This window comes from Acartia tonsa, chromosome 12 (assembly GCF_053477335.1).
Source record: "Acartia tonsa isolate MP-2025a chromosome 12, ASM5347733v1, whole genome shotgun sequence".
Classification (NCBI taxonomy): domain Eukaryota; kingdom Metazoa; phylum Arthropoda; class Copepoda; order Calanoida; family Acartiidae; genus Acartia; species Acartia tonsa.
Window position 1 is genome coordinate 32,258,662 of NC_137271.1, and position 14,667 is coordinate 32,273,328.

At 33.3% G+C, this 14,667-nt stretch overlaps 2 protein-coding genes across 4 annotated transcripts in view; both read right to left on the bottom strand.

The window, feature by feature from the left end:
* msps (msps cytoskeleton-associated protein 5) overlaps positions 1-3,957 on the bottom strand; it is a 49,453-nt gene extending 45,496 nt beyond the window's left edge. For all 3 annotated transcript variants that reach the window (XR_013884415.1, XR_013884414.1, XM_080178179.1), the window contains exons 1-9: positions 3,856-3,957; positions 3,472-3,548; positions 3,084-3,171; positions 2,844-2,905; positions 2,462-2,530; positions 1,842-1,925; positions 1,035-1,118; positions 265-349; positions 23-66 (exon numbers count right to left, since the gene is read on the bottom strand). Coding sequence is in view for 1 of the 3 variants with exons in the window: in XM_080178179.1 (XP_080034305.1) it covers positions 23-66; positions 265-349; positions 1,035-1,118; positions 1,842-1,925; positions 2,462-2,530; positions 2,844-2,905; positions 3,084-3,171; positions 3,472-3,548; positions 3,856-3,892 (630 nt within the window). In the remaining 2 variants the exon portion in view is untranslated. The remainder of the gene's footprint in view (positions 1-22; positions 67-264; positions 350-1,034; positions 1,119-1,841; positions 1,926-2,461; positions 2,531-2,843; positions 2,906-3,083; positions 3,172-3,471; positions 3,549-3,855) is intronic.
* Ns4 (Nucleostemin 4) overlaps positions 3,948-14,667 on the bottom strand; it is a 160,580-nt gene continuing 149,860 nt past the window's right edge. The window contains exons 8-22 of the mRNA XM_080178181.1: positions 14,427-14,587; positions 13,653-13,744; positions 13,193-13,313; positions 12,817-12,982; positions 12,298-12,391; positions 11,850-11,940; positions 11,188-11,291; positions 10,214-10,354; positions 9,571-9,730; positions 8,671-8,731; positions 7,138-7,555; positions 6,683-6,984; positions 6,125-6,197; positions 5,898-5,947; positions 3,948-4,515 (exon numbers count right to left, since the gene is read on the bottom strand). Of these exons, the coding sequence (XP_080034307.1) occupies positions 7,437-7,555; positions 8,671-8,731; positions 9,571-9,730; positions 10,214-10,354; positions 11,188-11,291; positions 11,850-11,940; positions 12,298-12,391; positions 12,817-12,982; positions 13,193-13,313; positions 13,653-13,744; positions 14,427-14,587 (1,310 nt within the window). The 3' untranslated portion in view covers positions 3,948-4,515; positions 5,898-5,947; positions 6,125-6,197; positions 6,683-6,984; positions 7,138-7,436. The remainder of the gene's footprint in view (positions 4,516-5,897; positions 5,948-6,124; positions 6,198-6,682; positions 6,985-7,137; positions 7,556-8,670; positions 8,732-9,570; positions 9,731-10,213; positions 10,355-11,187; positions 11,292-11,849; positions 11,941-12,297; positions 12,392-12,816; positions 12,983-13,192; positions 13,314-13,652; positions 13,745-14,426; positions 14,588-14,667) is intronic.

The following is a 14,667-nucleotide window of genomic DNA, read 5'->3' on the forward strand; positions in this document are numbered from 1 at the left end:
CAAAATAATAAATTAAATCTACCTGAATTGGCTTCACACCCGTCAACTGACTTTTCATCAATGGACCTAAAATTAAAGTTATAATTATTTTAAAATTCCAAACAACATATAATAAGCTTTAAACATTTTTTTTTACTTTTTCCGTTTAAAACTAATATCAATGAAAAGTATACCTAGGATCGTCTTTCCTCCTACCCTGAAGTAACCCTAAAAGTGCTCTAGGGGTGTGACCGCTTGTTAATACAGAATAATACAAGTTGTTACCTATCCATTTATAAGACTCAATGACAAGTTTCTTCGCTTGTTCTCTCACATCTTTGTCTCTGTGGTCCAACAAGGGAATCGCAGCCTATAAGCAAGTAAATAATACCACAAAGAAATAATGGTCTGTCTTTGCATCTACACCCTTTTTGGGGTAGCCTTAAAGAACCAAATAATATGATAATGGATGTAGAAATAAATATGTGGATATTATGACAGAGGTAGGTTGCTATTTCTTCTGTCATTTATTGGTCAGTTAGTTTATCCAATAGAAGGTTGGGTAAGGGAAAAGATTGGATAGTTTAAGACTGCAACAAGATACACTTGATCAAAAAAAAAGAAAATCTTGTGTAAGATCCAAGAAATATAAAGGGATTTTTGCATGAAGTGCATTTAACAATTTTGATTGCAAGCATAAGTTGCAAGAGTACCACCTAACATACATAATTTTGTATAAAAATAAATAGCAATCAATTAGGCAACACCATATAGTAATGTTTTTGTAAAAACAGGACAGCCATATAAGTTGCATATGGTCAAAAAATATGATTTTCAAGTCTTCATGCTTTTAAAACTACCTGGTAGAAAATTAAAATAATTTAAAATATATATCATAGGTATAGATGTAGTTTAAAACTATTGACCAGAAAATATATGCATTTCATTAAATTCAAGTTTAAATGCACTTCGTGCAACTACCCCTTTAATATGATAAAGACATTGAAATTGTTAGAGCCGGGGCCTTAAATACCTCTATTCTATATTTATAATACCTTAATTAGCGGTGAGACTTTAATATATTTGGCACCAAAAGCAGCAAGAATCTCTGTCATGTTGAAAACACATCCGTAAACAATCTAAAACAATAAATGTATAAGTATAGATATATAATCTTGATAACCAACGAGATCCAGTGTTGTGGACCTTTTTCGTCTGCTAGCAAATTGCTTTCTGCTCTTTTGTAGCGACTTGACTGGGTTAATTTTTCCGACGCTATTGAATAATATTTAAAGACCTAATTGAAAGTCGGCACAGGGTCCATGGGGTGGTGACATGCAGTTATTAACTCCTTCCCCCTCTTATTTTTTTTTACTTCAATTAAAAAAAATAGTTCATAGTCAATTTGATAATAACAAAGCATTTGATTGGATAATATGATATGGTATTTTGCGTACTACAAAGGGTATTAAGTGCCAGGTATAGGTACAACTTTTTAATGGAAATATAAGTAACACACAAACAGGCAGTCTTCAATTCTTCAAGGCAACGGAAATGCATTTTTTTTATTTATGGAAGAAGTACACACTAGATGCCTTTTTTCCCTCAAAATTGCATAAATTAAATATCATAATTATAAAATTAAATGTAAAAATTATACTTTTGTTTTGTCTAATTGATTGATTGATTAGCCATAGTTTATTAGAGTTTGTTGGACCTAAGTAGTAATGGAGTAGGCTGAGACACTTTTGTATAGCCATTAGGGCTATCAAGCTCCACGTTCAAGCACATTATTACTAATAGATATAGTCTTAATAATCAAGAAATAAATCTAGAAAACTATCCATTTAAAAAAAAGTTACCTTGGGATTTTTCTGAGCAAGTCCAGCTATCAAGGCCTCAATAACCTTTTCATGTGTTTCTATTTCAACATACATCAGAAAGATCTGGTTACAGTAAAGTTGTTTAGATTTAATATTTGTAAAACTTTGTGACTTTTCTCACTAAATAAAAGGTAAAATCATGGAGAAAGGGGTTGTTGAACCATAAATTACACTGGTACCCAAAATTTTGAAACAACTCTTATCTTACTTGATAAAAACATTGGATAGGTACTTTGATTACATTTTGATAATTATTAATTATGTTTATTATCATTGCGTTATCCCTTAAGATCCATAGGTAAAAAGTTTTTTTTTGTTGTTTCTTATTAAGGAGGCTTTACGTCAATATTAGTTGAAAAAGAAAGAATGCCTTAGCCTGAAATAGGCATAACAGTGCAATTTCAAGTGTTAAAATCCATTTATAGCTTCATAATGCCTATTCAAATGAAGCTCTATATTAATTCATTAGCTCTCTAGGGTATTTCGAGATGTGTTAAATCCTTGTTTCTACTGGACCTTGTTAAATTGCTACAAAATAATAAAGGCCCTCACTATTGAACACAATTGTTCTTGTATTATAAAATATCTAAATGACTCTCCTGTGTCGCCATGTCCTTTGTTTTCGCCTTAGGGGCAGCCACACATTTTAATACTAAACCTTCAGCAACCTAAAAACAACATCTTAGTTTTAAAAATATTAATAAAGTTTAAAAGTTTTCAAATATGTACTTATTCATACATTAAAGAAGAAGTTAAATTACAGCATTATAATTAATATTATTTTTAAGTTATATGTTGAAATGGGTACAGAAAAATTATTTTCGGGAAATTCATATGAGCTTAATAAGAAAAAGTAAAACATAGTGAATCTAGATAACTCTAATTTAGGTTTTGATATATTTCAAGAGCAATATAAAGTATAGGCAAACAATATAGAAAATCTAAAAAAAATAGGAGGTAATCTTCAAGTAATATGTTTACCTCTGATGCAGTTTTGTTGGCCATTTTACAGTTTTCTGCAAATAACAGGACACAGTCCAAACCTAAAATATTATAAAGTTTCAAAATTAAATCCAGTTAAAGGAATACCTACCTACATATCGAATTTAAGGAAAATCCAGGTAACCAAAAACATTTTAACATAACAGAAAATCACGAAACTTTTCAGAGTACATGATTATCTGGTGTAAGATCCAAAAGTAATAATAGATGCATTCCTACCTTTTTCCTGTGCGACTGCATTTGAGTCTGTGACCATTTTCTTGATAATCCCCAAATATTTCTTCCATTTCTCGTCGTCTTCGTCCCACTAAATTAAAACATATTAAAGACGTTGAAAGTTGTAGCTAATGCTGCTATGGACAGCTCCTGACGACATTAATATATAGAGGATCTAAAGGGATGAGTCAATGTACAGTACATCCTTCATGATTATACACAAATTTACCCCTTCTGTAGATTACAGTTAGTGTTAGGATACTGCTAGTTAATGAACCAACCAGTCAGAATTTAATAAAACTACCAATACATTAACACTTTTTACAAAACTAGTGTAATTAATACTCCAATGTTTCCTTCCTCCCTGATAATTACTGGTATGAGTTTATACCTGTACAAAAAGTTTCTTAGCTTCCTCATATCCAGATATACGGGCTTTCCAGGCTTTGTGGATACAACGCTCATCAACTATACAAACCAAATTTTATTAGAGAAAATCATGAAAATTTAATAAAAACCAACAAAATAGCACCAGAGAAACCCCGATCCCCCACATAGAATTACAGATAAACAAAGTAAACAAAGTAGTTTCGATTCAATGTTAAAAATAACATTATTATAAGTTTAAGTAGCTAAACAAAAAAATAGGACTAGTAAAGCAATAAAGTATTATACAGTAAGTATATTCCCAAAAATTTTTAAAACAGGCCAACAGTCAAGAGAACAAACATATCCTAGTTATAAAGGAGCTGCGTTACTTCTGAATGATTACTACCTGGAAGCTTAAGAAACTCTGATTCGTCTTCCGCCATGTTGAAATTGTTCCTATGGCTTTTAGTAAATTAACTAGATCTCTACATATATATCTCTGAAAAAATATGCAGTATATATATTTTATCTTTAAAAGCCTTAAAATAATCAGGAACAAGATAATTGCATTGGTGGATATCTTATCTTAAGAAAAACTGTTTTCCCAAATTTTTCGTCAGACAGTAATTTTTTTCTCATTATAAGCTGATATCAAATTTTAGTGTTATGTTAGCAGCAAAAATGTCTAGAATTACTGTTGGATAAATGTACAAGGAAAAACAGTTTTTCTTTTTAAAAATCCTCTCTATAAAAAAAGCATTAAACTTGTTTTTAGAAAACTTATCAAGTCCCTTAACAGATAAATATTTTCCAAAAATTAAATTTCTATCACAGAATTAACTGAATTTTTAAACATAAAATAAAACAAAATAAATGTTTATCTCCTAGCTTACAATAAAGTGCGACCGGCAATAGGATTATTCAGAAACAGATCTTCCTCTCAGCAGTCAAACAACTTTGAAACAATGTAAAATAAAAATTTGAAACATGGCACAGCCTCATATAAAAAAAAACTTTTCTTTTTTAACACAAGTGACATTTCATCCAAAGAAAAACTGTTTTATTCCTACTTTCCAAAGGGGGAGGTCATTTTCTAGTAAATTCCGTAAAGGTGTGTGTGTTATAAGGCCTAAAAATAGTAGTAGAACGATAAGGTGCTCTATATATTTGTATTCCCTATTGAATAGAACAATAGGGAGCACCTTATCGTTCTACTACTATTTTTAGGCCTTATACCACACACACCTTTACACACTTTTACGGAATTTACTAGAAAATGACCTCCCCCTTTTTGCATTATTTTCTTTTTAGTAGCGAAGCTACTCTATAATTCACTTTGTCCGTCCGTCCGTCCGTCCGTCCGTCAGTCAGTCCGTAACGCTATGGGGGAAATGGGATTTACTCAGCTCCTATAAAAGATAGAATTCTGAAATTGTTTGACAACATTCCCATCATTAGGGAGCACAATTGACTATAAAACATCATTGGCGGTCGGACCGATTTTTAGCAGGTTTTAGGCTATTTTTATATTTTTCACATTTTTCTCCATATCTTCAGTGTTTATGGTCCGATTTTCAAAATTTTTTCAGTTACAGACATCAAAATTAAATTTCCCGTCGTTTAAAGAAACAACCATGAAGGCCAGACTGCCATTTTAGCAGGTTTTAGGCTATTTTTATATTTTCACATTTTCCTCCATATCTTCAGTGTATGGTCCGATTTTCAAAATTTTTTCAGTTATAGATATCAAAATTTAATTCCCGTCTTTTAAAGAAAACAACCATGACGCCCAGACTGCCTTTTAGCAGGTTTTAGGCTGTTTTTTTTATATTCTTAACATTTTTCTCCATTTCTTCAGAGTTTATAGTCCGATTTTCAAATTTTTTTCAGTTATAGATATCAAAATTAAATTTCCCGTCTTTTAAAGAAAATAACCATGATGGCCAGACTGCCTTTTTAGCAGGTTTTAGGCTATTTTTATATATTTAACACTTTTCTCCATATCTTCAGTGTATATGGTCTGATTTTCTAATTTTTTTAAGTTAAGGATTTAAAAATTAATTTTTTTGTCGTTTTAAGAAACAACAATGGCGGCCAGACTGCCTTTTATCAGGTTTTTGGCTATTTTATATGTTTTACATATTTCCCCATATCTTTGTTTATTTTGATCCAATTTTCAAACTTTTTTGGGATATCAGTATCAAAATGATTTTTCTCATTGTTATGAACATCTTTAACATAATTTACTTTGACCATCGTCCTCATACAAAATAAAACAAGGTTTCATGTTTATTTTATCCAATAAATCTATTCTTGATTTTAGTAAAAACCTTTTAAATCTACTTGTACGTATTCCCATCTACGATTTTTTGTGCTTCGCTACTTATGGATGTTGTCATCCTTGTTTAGGTAATAAAAAGGAATTTTCTTTGAGTGAATTATCCCTACGTGATTTTGTACAAAGATAATGAAAAAATAGTTTTACATTATTTGTGTTCCTAAAGGGATAGTTGCATGAAGTGCATTTAACGAGTTTGATTGCAAGCAAAAGTTATAAAAATGCCACCGAACTTATATAATTTTGTATTACAACAACTAGCAATCAATTAGGCACCTCCAAAATAGTCATCATGCAGTTCACAAAATTCAAGTTTAAATACACTTCGTGCAACTACCCCTTTCATTTGTTATCATAGATTAAAAATGAATATGAGAATGATTATAACATTTCTTGAGTTACAAAATTGCCTTTTTAAAAGCGAAATGTTTCTATAATTAGGGTCGGTCCATCCGTACGTAACGGATAGCTCTTTTCGTTAATTTAGGCATGTTAGAATTGTCCTATCGATTTCAAACTTTGCATGATGATTCCTATAGGAGTTATGTACGAGTTAGAAAAAAAGCAACTCTATAATCAAATTTTTATGTGATCAGATTATCCGATTGGTCTGATTTTTGGAATACTGATTCCTAGGACAACAGAGTACATTGATGTAAGCGAATCATCTCTATAATCAAGTCCTAAAAATGTAAGTATTTCCTTACACAATATCCTGTATTTAAGCAGTTTCTCATCAGATTTACTTACAATTTTGTTTCGTTCGACTTTTATACATTTAAATTCTGATTGTTTAGTTCTGACACTATAAAAGCGTTAAGATTAGTTTGTCCTAACGTTTCAGAGCTTCGCTTTTATGGATGTTGTCATCCTTGTTTAAATATGAATTAACCACATTTAATTTACTTTAAAAAAGTAAAACACAAAAAAAAACTTTGAACTGAATGACCATAAAAGAAGAACTTTTCAGATGGTTATAATGAATAATTCATGTAACCAAAATTGGAAGATTTTTGCTTTTTTTGTGAATTCTAACACACTGGAATTTTTTTTAAAAAATCGAGTGGGTATGATATATAAAGATAATAACTAACAAAGTAAGACACATAAATAATAATTGCCTCTATATAATTGCAAAAAAAAATCATTTTTTGCACTTGTATAATTATTGATTTGTTTGCAGGATATAATATCCAACTAAAAAAAGTGACATGGCCCTTCTAAAAAAAACATTATGATTATGCTTTCAACTTTTCTGCCAATCAAATAAAATTCTGTTTTAATGCATCTTTCTGCGTACAATAGCTGTAAAAAGAAACTAAAGTAAAACTGCTTCAGGTGCTATATCACTTTTTTTTTATGATCATGTTTTAAAATAAATGTATGATATGATAAAATCGTTGAAATATATTTGAGCCTTTGGTAATAAAAAAAACACATAAACTTACAATAAAACAGTAAATGTTTAATATTTGTCGCTTTATAATAAACTTATTTTTTTCGAAGGATGTCTCAAAATAGGACAATGGACGACAAACTAATCTAATGTAAGTACCCAAAGTTATTAAGCCAACGAATCAGAGAACTTGTTTATAAAACTTTGGGTACAAGTGTACTTTACCATCCAGCGTCCTTCCCCTCCCTGGCTGTTATGGAGATTTGGCGGCTAGGGCTGCAAACGGGTTACTGCCAGGTCTAAGATCCCCAGTATCATCATCGCTCTCACTGTCTGGTTCACTATCTTCATCATTCTCACCTCCCTCGTCACCTTAATGGAAAAAACAAGGATGACAACATCCATAAAAATTGGGCAGTAGGACAAACGAACGTTAACACTTGTAGAATGTTAAAACTTAATACAGAAGTTATAAATCTAGACATAATTGCATGTATGTATATTTGTGGCAAAATCACTCAATTACAGATACTCCTTAAGGACATACATTCATGTTTAAGACTGGATTATAAAGATGCCTCGCGTAAAATATTGTACCATATTGTCCTAGGAATCATTATTCCAAAAATCAGATGAATAGGATAATCACGTAAAAATCAGTATTTAAATAGACCTACGGACTTTCTGTTGAATTAGAATTAATATGTTACATACCCAACTATTACAGGAATCACTATATCAAGTTTTAAAATGATAGAAAAAATTTAGGTAATATTTTAATTTAATTCAAAGGGATAGTTTCATTAAATGCATTTGAACTTAATTTAGTGAACCGCATATTTTATGCTTGTTAAAGGGTTAAACTATATTTATATGGCATATATTTGAAATAATTTCAATTTTCTACCACGTAGGTAGTTTTTAAAATATCAAGACTTGAAAATCGTCTTTTTGTGATATAAAGAGGGGGGCGAAAGTGACACTTTTTGAAACCAAAACTAAAAGTCAAAGGAACTCAACTAAAAAAAGAGTTACAGGTCTGACATTATGCATGGCAGTAGCTTTATAGGGGTACAATATGGAACTGTGAAGAAACGGCGTCGCAACCGCCGAAAACCGCCGAGAAAAGGCAAAACAAATTTCGGCGGGAAACGGCGGTTTTCGGCGGTTGCGCCGCCGTTTCTTCACAGTTCCATATTTTACCCCTATAAAGCAACTGCTATGCAAAATCTCAGACCTATAACTCTTTTTTTAGTTGAGTTCCTTTGTTGACTTTTAGTTTTGGTTTCAAAAAGTGTCACTTTCGCCCCCCCCCCCCCTAAAAAAGACGATTTTCAAGTCTTGATATTTTAAAAACTACGTGGTAGAAAATTGAAATTCTTTCTAACAAAAGTGTCTTGTCCTACTCCATGACTACATAGGTCCAAACACAAAGAAACTATGGCTACACACATACATACACACATACACACACACACACAACTCACCTCCTTCTTGACTGTCACCTTCTAGATCATTATCATCTCCGTCAAAATCATCATCAGAACCCTAAATAAAACAAGATTGTAGGCAGTTTCCCTGAAATCGCCTAGTCGAGCACCGAACACCAAGAAAAGGAGAAAGTTTTTCGTTACATTGTTTATTACTGTAGTTAAGGTTGTGTTAGATTATAATGGGAACTGGTAGGTCCCGCAAGGTCAGGCGCCCTCCTCCTCTGCAGGATGTAGGCACAGAAAAATACTAACCCCCCCCCCCCCGCATCAAAACTTAGTTTAAACAAGGATGACAACATCAATAAAAGCGAAGCACTGAAACGGTAGGACAAACGGACATTAACACTTGTATGTATAGTGTCTTAACTGAATAATCAGAATATAAAAGTATAAGAGTCGAAGCAAAAGTGTAAGTAATTTTTTTGCAAAAGTGCTTGATACAGGATAATGTTTATGGACATACTTACATTTTAGGACTTGATTATAGAGTTGCTTCGCTTATAAAATTGTTCTTTGTTGTCCCAGGAATCAACATACCAAAAATCAGATCAAACGGATAATTAGATCACATAAAATTTGCTGTTAAAAAAGTAGAAAAATCAACATGTTTAAAATGAACGTACGGACATTCTGGTAATGAGTATAGTGTTGCTAAGCTTTCTAAATCGTACCTAACTACTACTGGAATCACCATGCAAAGTTTGAAATCGATAGGACAATTCTAACATGCCTAAATTAACGAATAAAAGCTATCTATCTCGGACGGACGTACGGACCGACCCTAATTATAGAAAAGCTTCGCTTTAAAAAAAAAGGAAAGGGGATAAATTAATTTATTGTTTAAAAATATTGTATATAACGGCCTAATCGTTTTATAGATAAATTTACGTTTACCTGCGAGTCCGCATCGTAAGCACCACTAGCCGCGGCTTCAGCCTCTCTTTTGAAGGCCGTAATACTTTCCGCCAGCTTTGTATCTTTATGATCCTTCCAGTCTGATTCAACATAATTGGGCGGGGTCATACCAAGGCAGACACGCCCATCCAGAGCAAATCTAGATAGAACAAGCAAATAAGGGATCAAAAGGGATAAGACATTAGACAAAGGCAAATAAATTGATTTACATCCCCAATGATAGTACACAAAAATCCCTTTTGTATATTTCAATTAGTGGTTGAAACGCTTAAAGACTCAACTTAATGTCTTCATAAAAATTCAATATAAGTCACTAAAGTTGTTAGGCGTTATTATTAAACTTTGGAGACTAGTCAGTAGTCACAGTGTTATAAACAGCCAAATGTCCCCTCCCTTCCTCAGCAAATAATAATATGAAATTAAAATACAATCTCAATTTAATAAGGACTAGATGATAATAAGGATTGGATAATTACTGGATTTCCCTTCGTAAAGGGTGCCAAAACTTTTTTCTTAGAATACAATTTGAAATGCGGGAGGGGGGGGGGGTTCGGAGGGGGGTCGACTTCCCTCTACCCCCACATCAAGGGCCTAGAATGTGAGAAATATTTCAAATACCTACCTAAGAATCATGTTAGCAGCTCTGTACACATCAGGCCTACACGTCCTGGCCGTGACGAAACCTTTCATAATTGCAAACTGTTCACAGATGTGGAAAGCAGTCCATGTTTTCTCATCCGCATCCTTCTCGATGTTCAGGATACTGAAACACAGGGGGATCAATGGCCGGGTGGGTGGTTAGGGTTAAATGGGTATCAATGGTTCTAGTATAGACTTGAATAGCCTTTGAGGACGGGATACACCATGATACCTTATTTTAGTGTATCTCTCTGAACCTTGGGATCTACTGCAGTTTACGGTAAAATATTGCTGGTAACGCAATTTTCCCAAAAATCTATGAATTTTAAAGGCTGATAGGTGCCAAACGGCTGAACGTACAGATTTTGCCCGCACACTGTTTCAATCGGCATAAGAAGGCCTACAAATAATCTGGAATAGCCATAAATCAATAATGCATAATTATCTCGCAGTGCAGAGAAATGCTCGAAAAAGTTTTACGTGTTTTTTCTTCAGTGAAGATTTCCCTGTGCATCATTGGATCTTGGCTATTCTAGATTATTTGTAGGCCTTCTTATGCCGCTTAAAATGATGTGCGGGTATGATCTGTACGTTCAGCCGTTTGGCAGCTAGCAGCCTTTAAAATTCATAGATTTTTGGGAAATTGCGTTACCAGCAATATTTTACCGAGAACTGCAGTAGATCCGATCATTGTTTAATGTGATATGCATGTTTTTTTTTATGGCCAAATGTCCTTCAAACAACCAACACTTTGATGGCACAACTTTTTTCTGGAAGTCTTAGCTGTGCATATTAATGAGATGCATCTGTTTGGGCAAAGGCATTTTCCTTACTGTTTGTGTCATTCATTTGACATAGCGGCAGTAGAAACAATTTTTTACATTTGTAGTTATAACGCGTTGTTACTGTGATAGTTATTTTAGATTGCGGACTATTAATACAAAACTATCTAGGTACCTAGGTAAATCAATCCTCTCAGCAAGGAATTGAATAGCAGAATAGGGTTCTCTCAACTGTGCTATGGGGAAGCTTCCCATTAAAACTTGCAATTGCTTTGGCACCTAAACAGTTAATACATAAAAAAAAAAAAAAAAAATTTCATGACAAGGATCCTTAAGTTTAAAGCAGATTATTAATCCAAAAAAATAGCTGAAAGGTATATATCAGAACGATTAATCTAGACCCTTTCTCACCCTAAAACTCTTCCAATGCAGCAGACAGGATTTTACCCAGGGGAATTTTAGAGAAGATTCCCCTTTCAAGTTAAAATCTGAAATATAACTGGACCAACAAGCCACCCCACCCCCCTAAAAAAAAATATTTATTAATCTACAGTACTTTCTTCCCCACTCCCTTATTCACATCTACCAGGGAGGCCAGGGTTGGAGACATTGAACTGTAAATTACACTGATACCCGAAGATTATAACCACATAAACTTATTTGTTGGGTAAAACTTCGATGGATTTTTTTTATTGGTTGGTTCCAAACTAGTAGTTTTCAACTTTACAACCAATTATTTTGATCTACAGGTGTGATTTTGAATCATCAGCTCGATATATTATATATCAATTTATCGTCCAATGTCTTATCCCCTAAAATCCCTGACAAGCTGCCTACCTTGGATGGAAAGACAAGTCCAGGACAGTCACAGAGCTGTACGTTCTGGGTCAGGTGAATGGTTTGAAAATGTTTTGTGTGGCCAGGCGTTCTAGCAAATAAACAAAACTTTTTCACTATAACTTTCATGTATCAAGGTGTACCCAAACAGTGGCGTATATTTTCTTGGGGGAAAAATTCAACTAGGTTAGAAAATATATACCTCTGACTGAATGTAAACTAGATTTGGTGCTTTCCCTAAAAATGCCTAGAAAGCTTTGAAACACCCTTTCCTTTAATTTAGAAATAAATGGTTCATTTATCCATGTGTTTATTATAGTTAGTCTCCAAAATAACCTAATATAATTGATTAAAACTTATCTATTTCCATATCTTCTTATATTTCAACAATATTTCAATAATAATAAAATATTGGTATTCTATTTTTTTAAGTTTAAGTTTTGCTTTCCTTGATACACTGACAACTTTTTTTCCCATTAAAGAATTGATAAGGCTAGATTTTCCAACATTAGGGTGTCCAATTGTACCAATCACAAGCGTACCTGAAAATGAAAGTATTTAGCGCAGCAATAACAAGATTTTATATTACATACGCATGTATGTATATTATTGTCTGAACAACAGTTGGTCACCAAACAGACAACCAACCATTTGATTGCAATACATTTGTCTGAACGTCCTGGAACTGTTCATCGTGATAACTTAAACCTGTTGATTGGCCAAGACATTTTACATACACGTACTATTTACGTCACACAACTGACATGGCAGCAGTAATTACCACTTTTAACGTCTCTAGTATGAAGCAGTGTGGTAGGTAAACATTCTCAAACAGAGATAAGGCACCTTGTAGCAATTTTCTATTTTAAAAAAAATAACAATTCTTTCTTGATAAGTATATAAAGACAGACAAACAAGACACATTTTACTTAAAACTTAGCCGCACTACTAATAAAATTCTACTAACCATCAACAATTGCATCGCCAGCTGCATCCTTAGTATGATCATATGCTTCATGCACAATCTTTGTATTAGTGTCCTCATCACCAGATATCTTTCTCTTCCAAGAGGACAGGTCTATTTGTTTGCCATACAGCTGATTACAGATTTCCCAGATTTCTTCAGAGGCTTCCTAATTATATTATAGGATCTAAGCACGAATTTTCAAACTACTTAAAGTATCTGATTTCAGATTTTCTGTTCTATATATGAAAAAAAGTAATTTTTAGATTATATTGGTAAGAATCCTTACCTAAATAACAACCTGTCAAGTTGTATTAAGGTAAAGACCGGAAGGATATAGTTATAGCGCAGCCTCGCTCCTAATAATAGGTATCCTTACCTTAACTATTGTAAAATTTGTCTTTTTCTTTCTGATTTGCAGGCCACGTCCTGTCTCGTGTCTGCCCACCAAGTTGTAGGAGGGGAAGGAGGTAAAGAAGACAATATGGATTCCAGGATACCTTAAGAAACAATATTTTCTTGTCTTGTCTAAAGTAAGTGTAGAGATGTGTATATGCGTGTGTTTGAAAGAGCATCGCAGAACTAGATGTACTATTACTTGGATCTTACACCAGATTTTCAGGTTCTATGATAAAGTGTACTCTGTAGCGGATCCCCCCCACCCAAAGCCCTTTACCCCCTCCTCTTTCCTCCTACTGGATAATCGGCCCAACCAATAAAAGCGGGAGAAAATTGCAACCTAAATTGACGACCATTTACATTCGCAGATATTAAAATGCACTAAAAGAGTTTTGCCTTTAAATATCCTTGCAACTGAGGAAAAGGAAATATGTACCTACCTGGATTGAAAATAATTCTTCCAAGCTGCCGCGAGCTCGGCTTTGATTAAATCAATCTTGTTCAACACTATTATAATCTCTTTGCCTCTCTCCTAAACAAAATATAAAAAATATCAATTAAATCTTTAGGCATATTATTCACTTTCAGTTTAAGTCTAAATCCTATTCTATAAAATAATAAATTGCAGAGATCTAAAGGGATAGAGGACTATGGCCGATTATTGATATGCATCCCCAATGATTATACACAAAATTACCTCTTCTGAAGATTTCAATTAGTGGTTGACACGTTTAAGCACTCATCTTAATGAATTAACCAATCAAAATTCAAGAAAAGTCCCCAAAGTTGTTAGGAAAACGAGTAAGAAAACGTTATTTTAAAACTTTGGGAGTGGGGAGGTAAAACGACCTCACCAATTTTTAAAAATCACAAATAAAAGGTCAAATAGAAGATCTGATATCAATAGACCTATTGAAACATGTCTAAATTAATGTTCTAAGGACAGGTATATACGAACGTACGGAGACCTATTAAAATTGTAAAAAAAAGCTTAGGTAGCTATTAAAATCACCTTTATGTATTGATATAATGAGGGTAGGCAGGGGGTTTGACAAGGGGTGGGGAGGTTAAACGACCCCTCCAAGTTTTTTTTAAAAAAAATAAAAGTTCATCTACATGGTCTGAAACATTTTAACATGCCTAGTCTAATTTCTAAGATACATACGAACGTACGGACAGACTGCTATGTAAAAAAGCTTAGAAATCAAAATTACCTTAATGTATTGATATAGTGAGGGTGGGAAGGTGGCAGGAGCATATCTGACATCCAGGATGACCAGCAGGATGTTGCTCTTCTCCAGAACTCGCCACAGTTGCCTCCAGGTCTCCAGGTTAAGCTCGAAATGACTCAGCTCACTGCCAGCTGTGTCTGCCGGTCAAAAATCTAGTTTATATTTACATAAAACGAAAACATGTCCGGAACCCAATTAAACCTTTCCTGAAAAAGAACCCAAA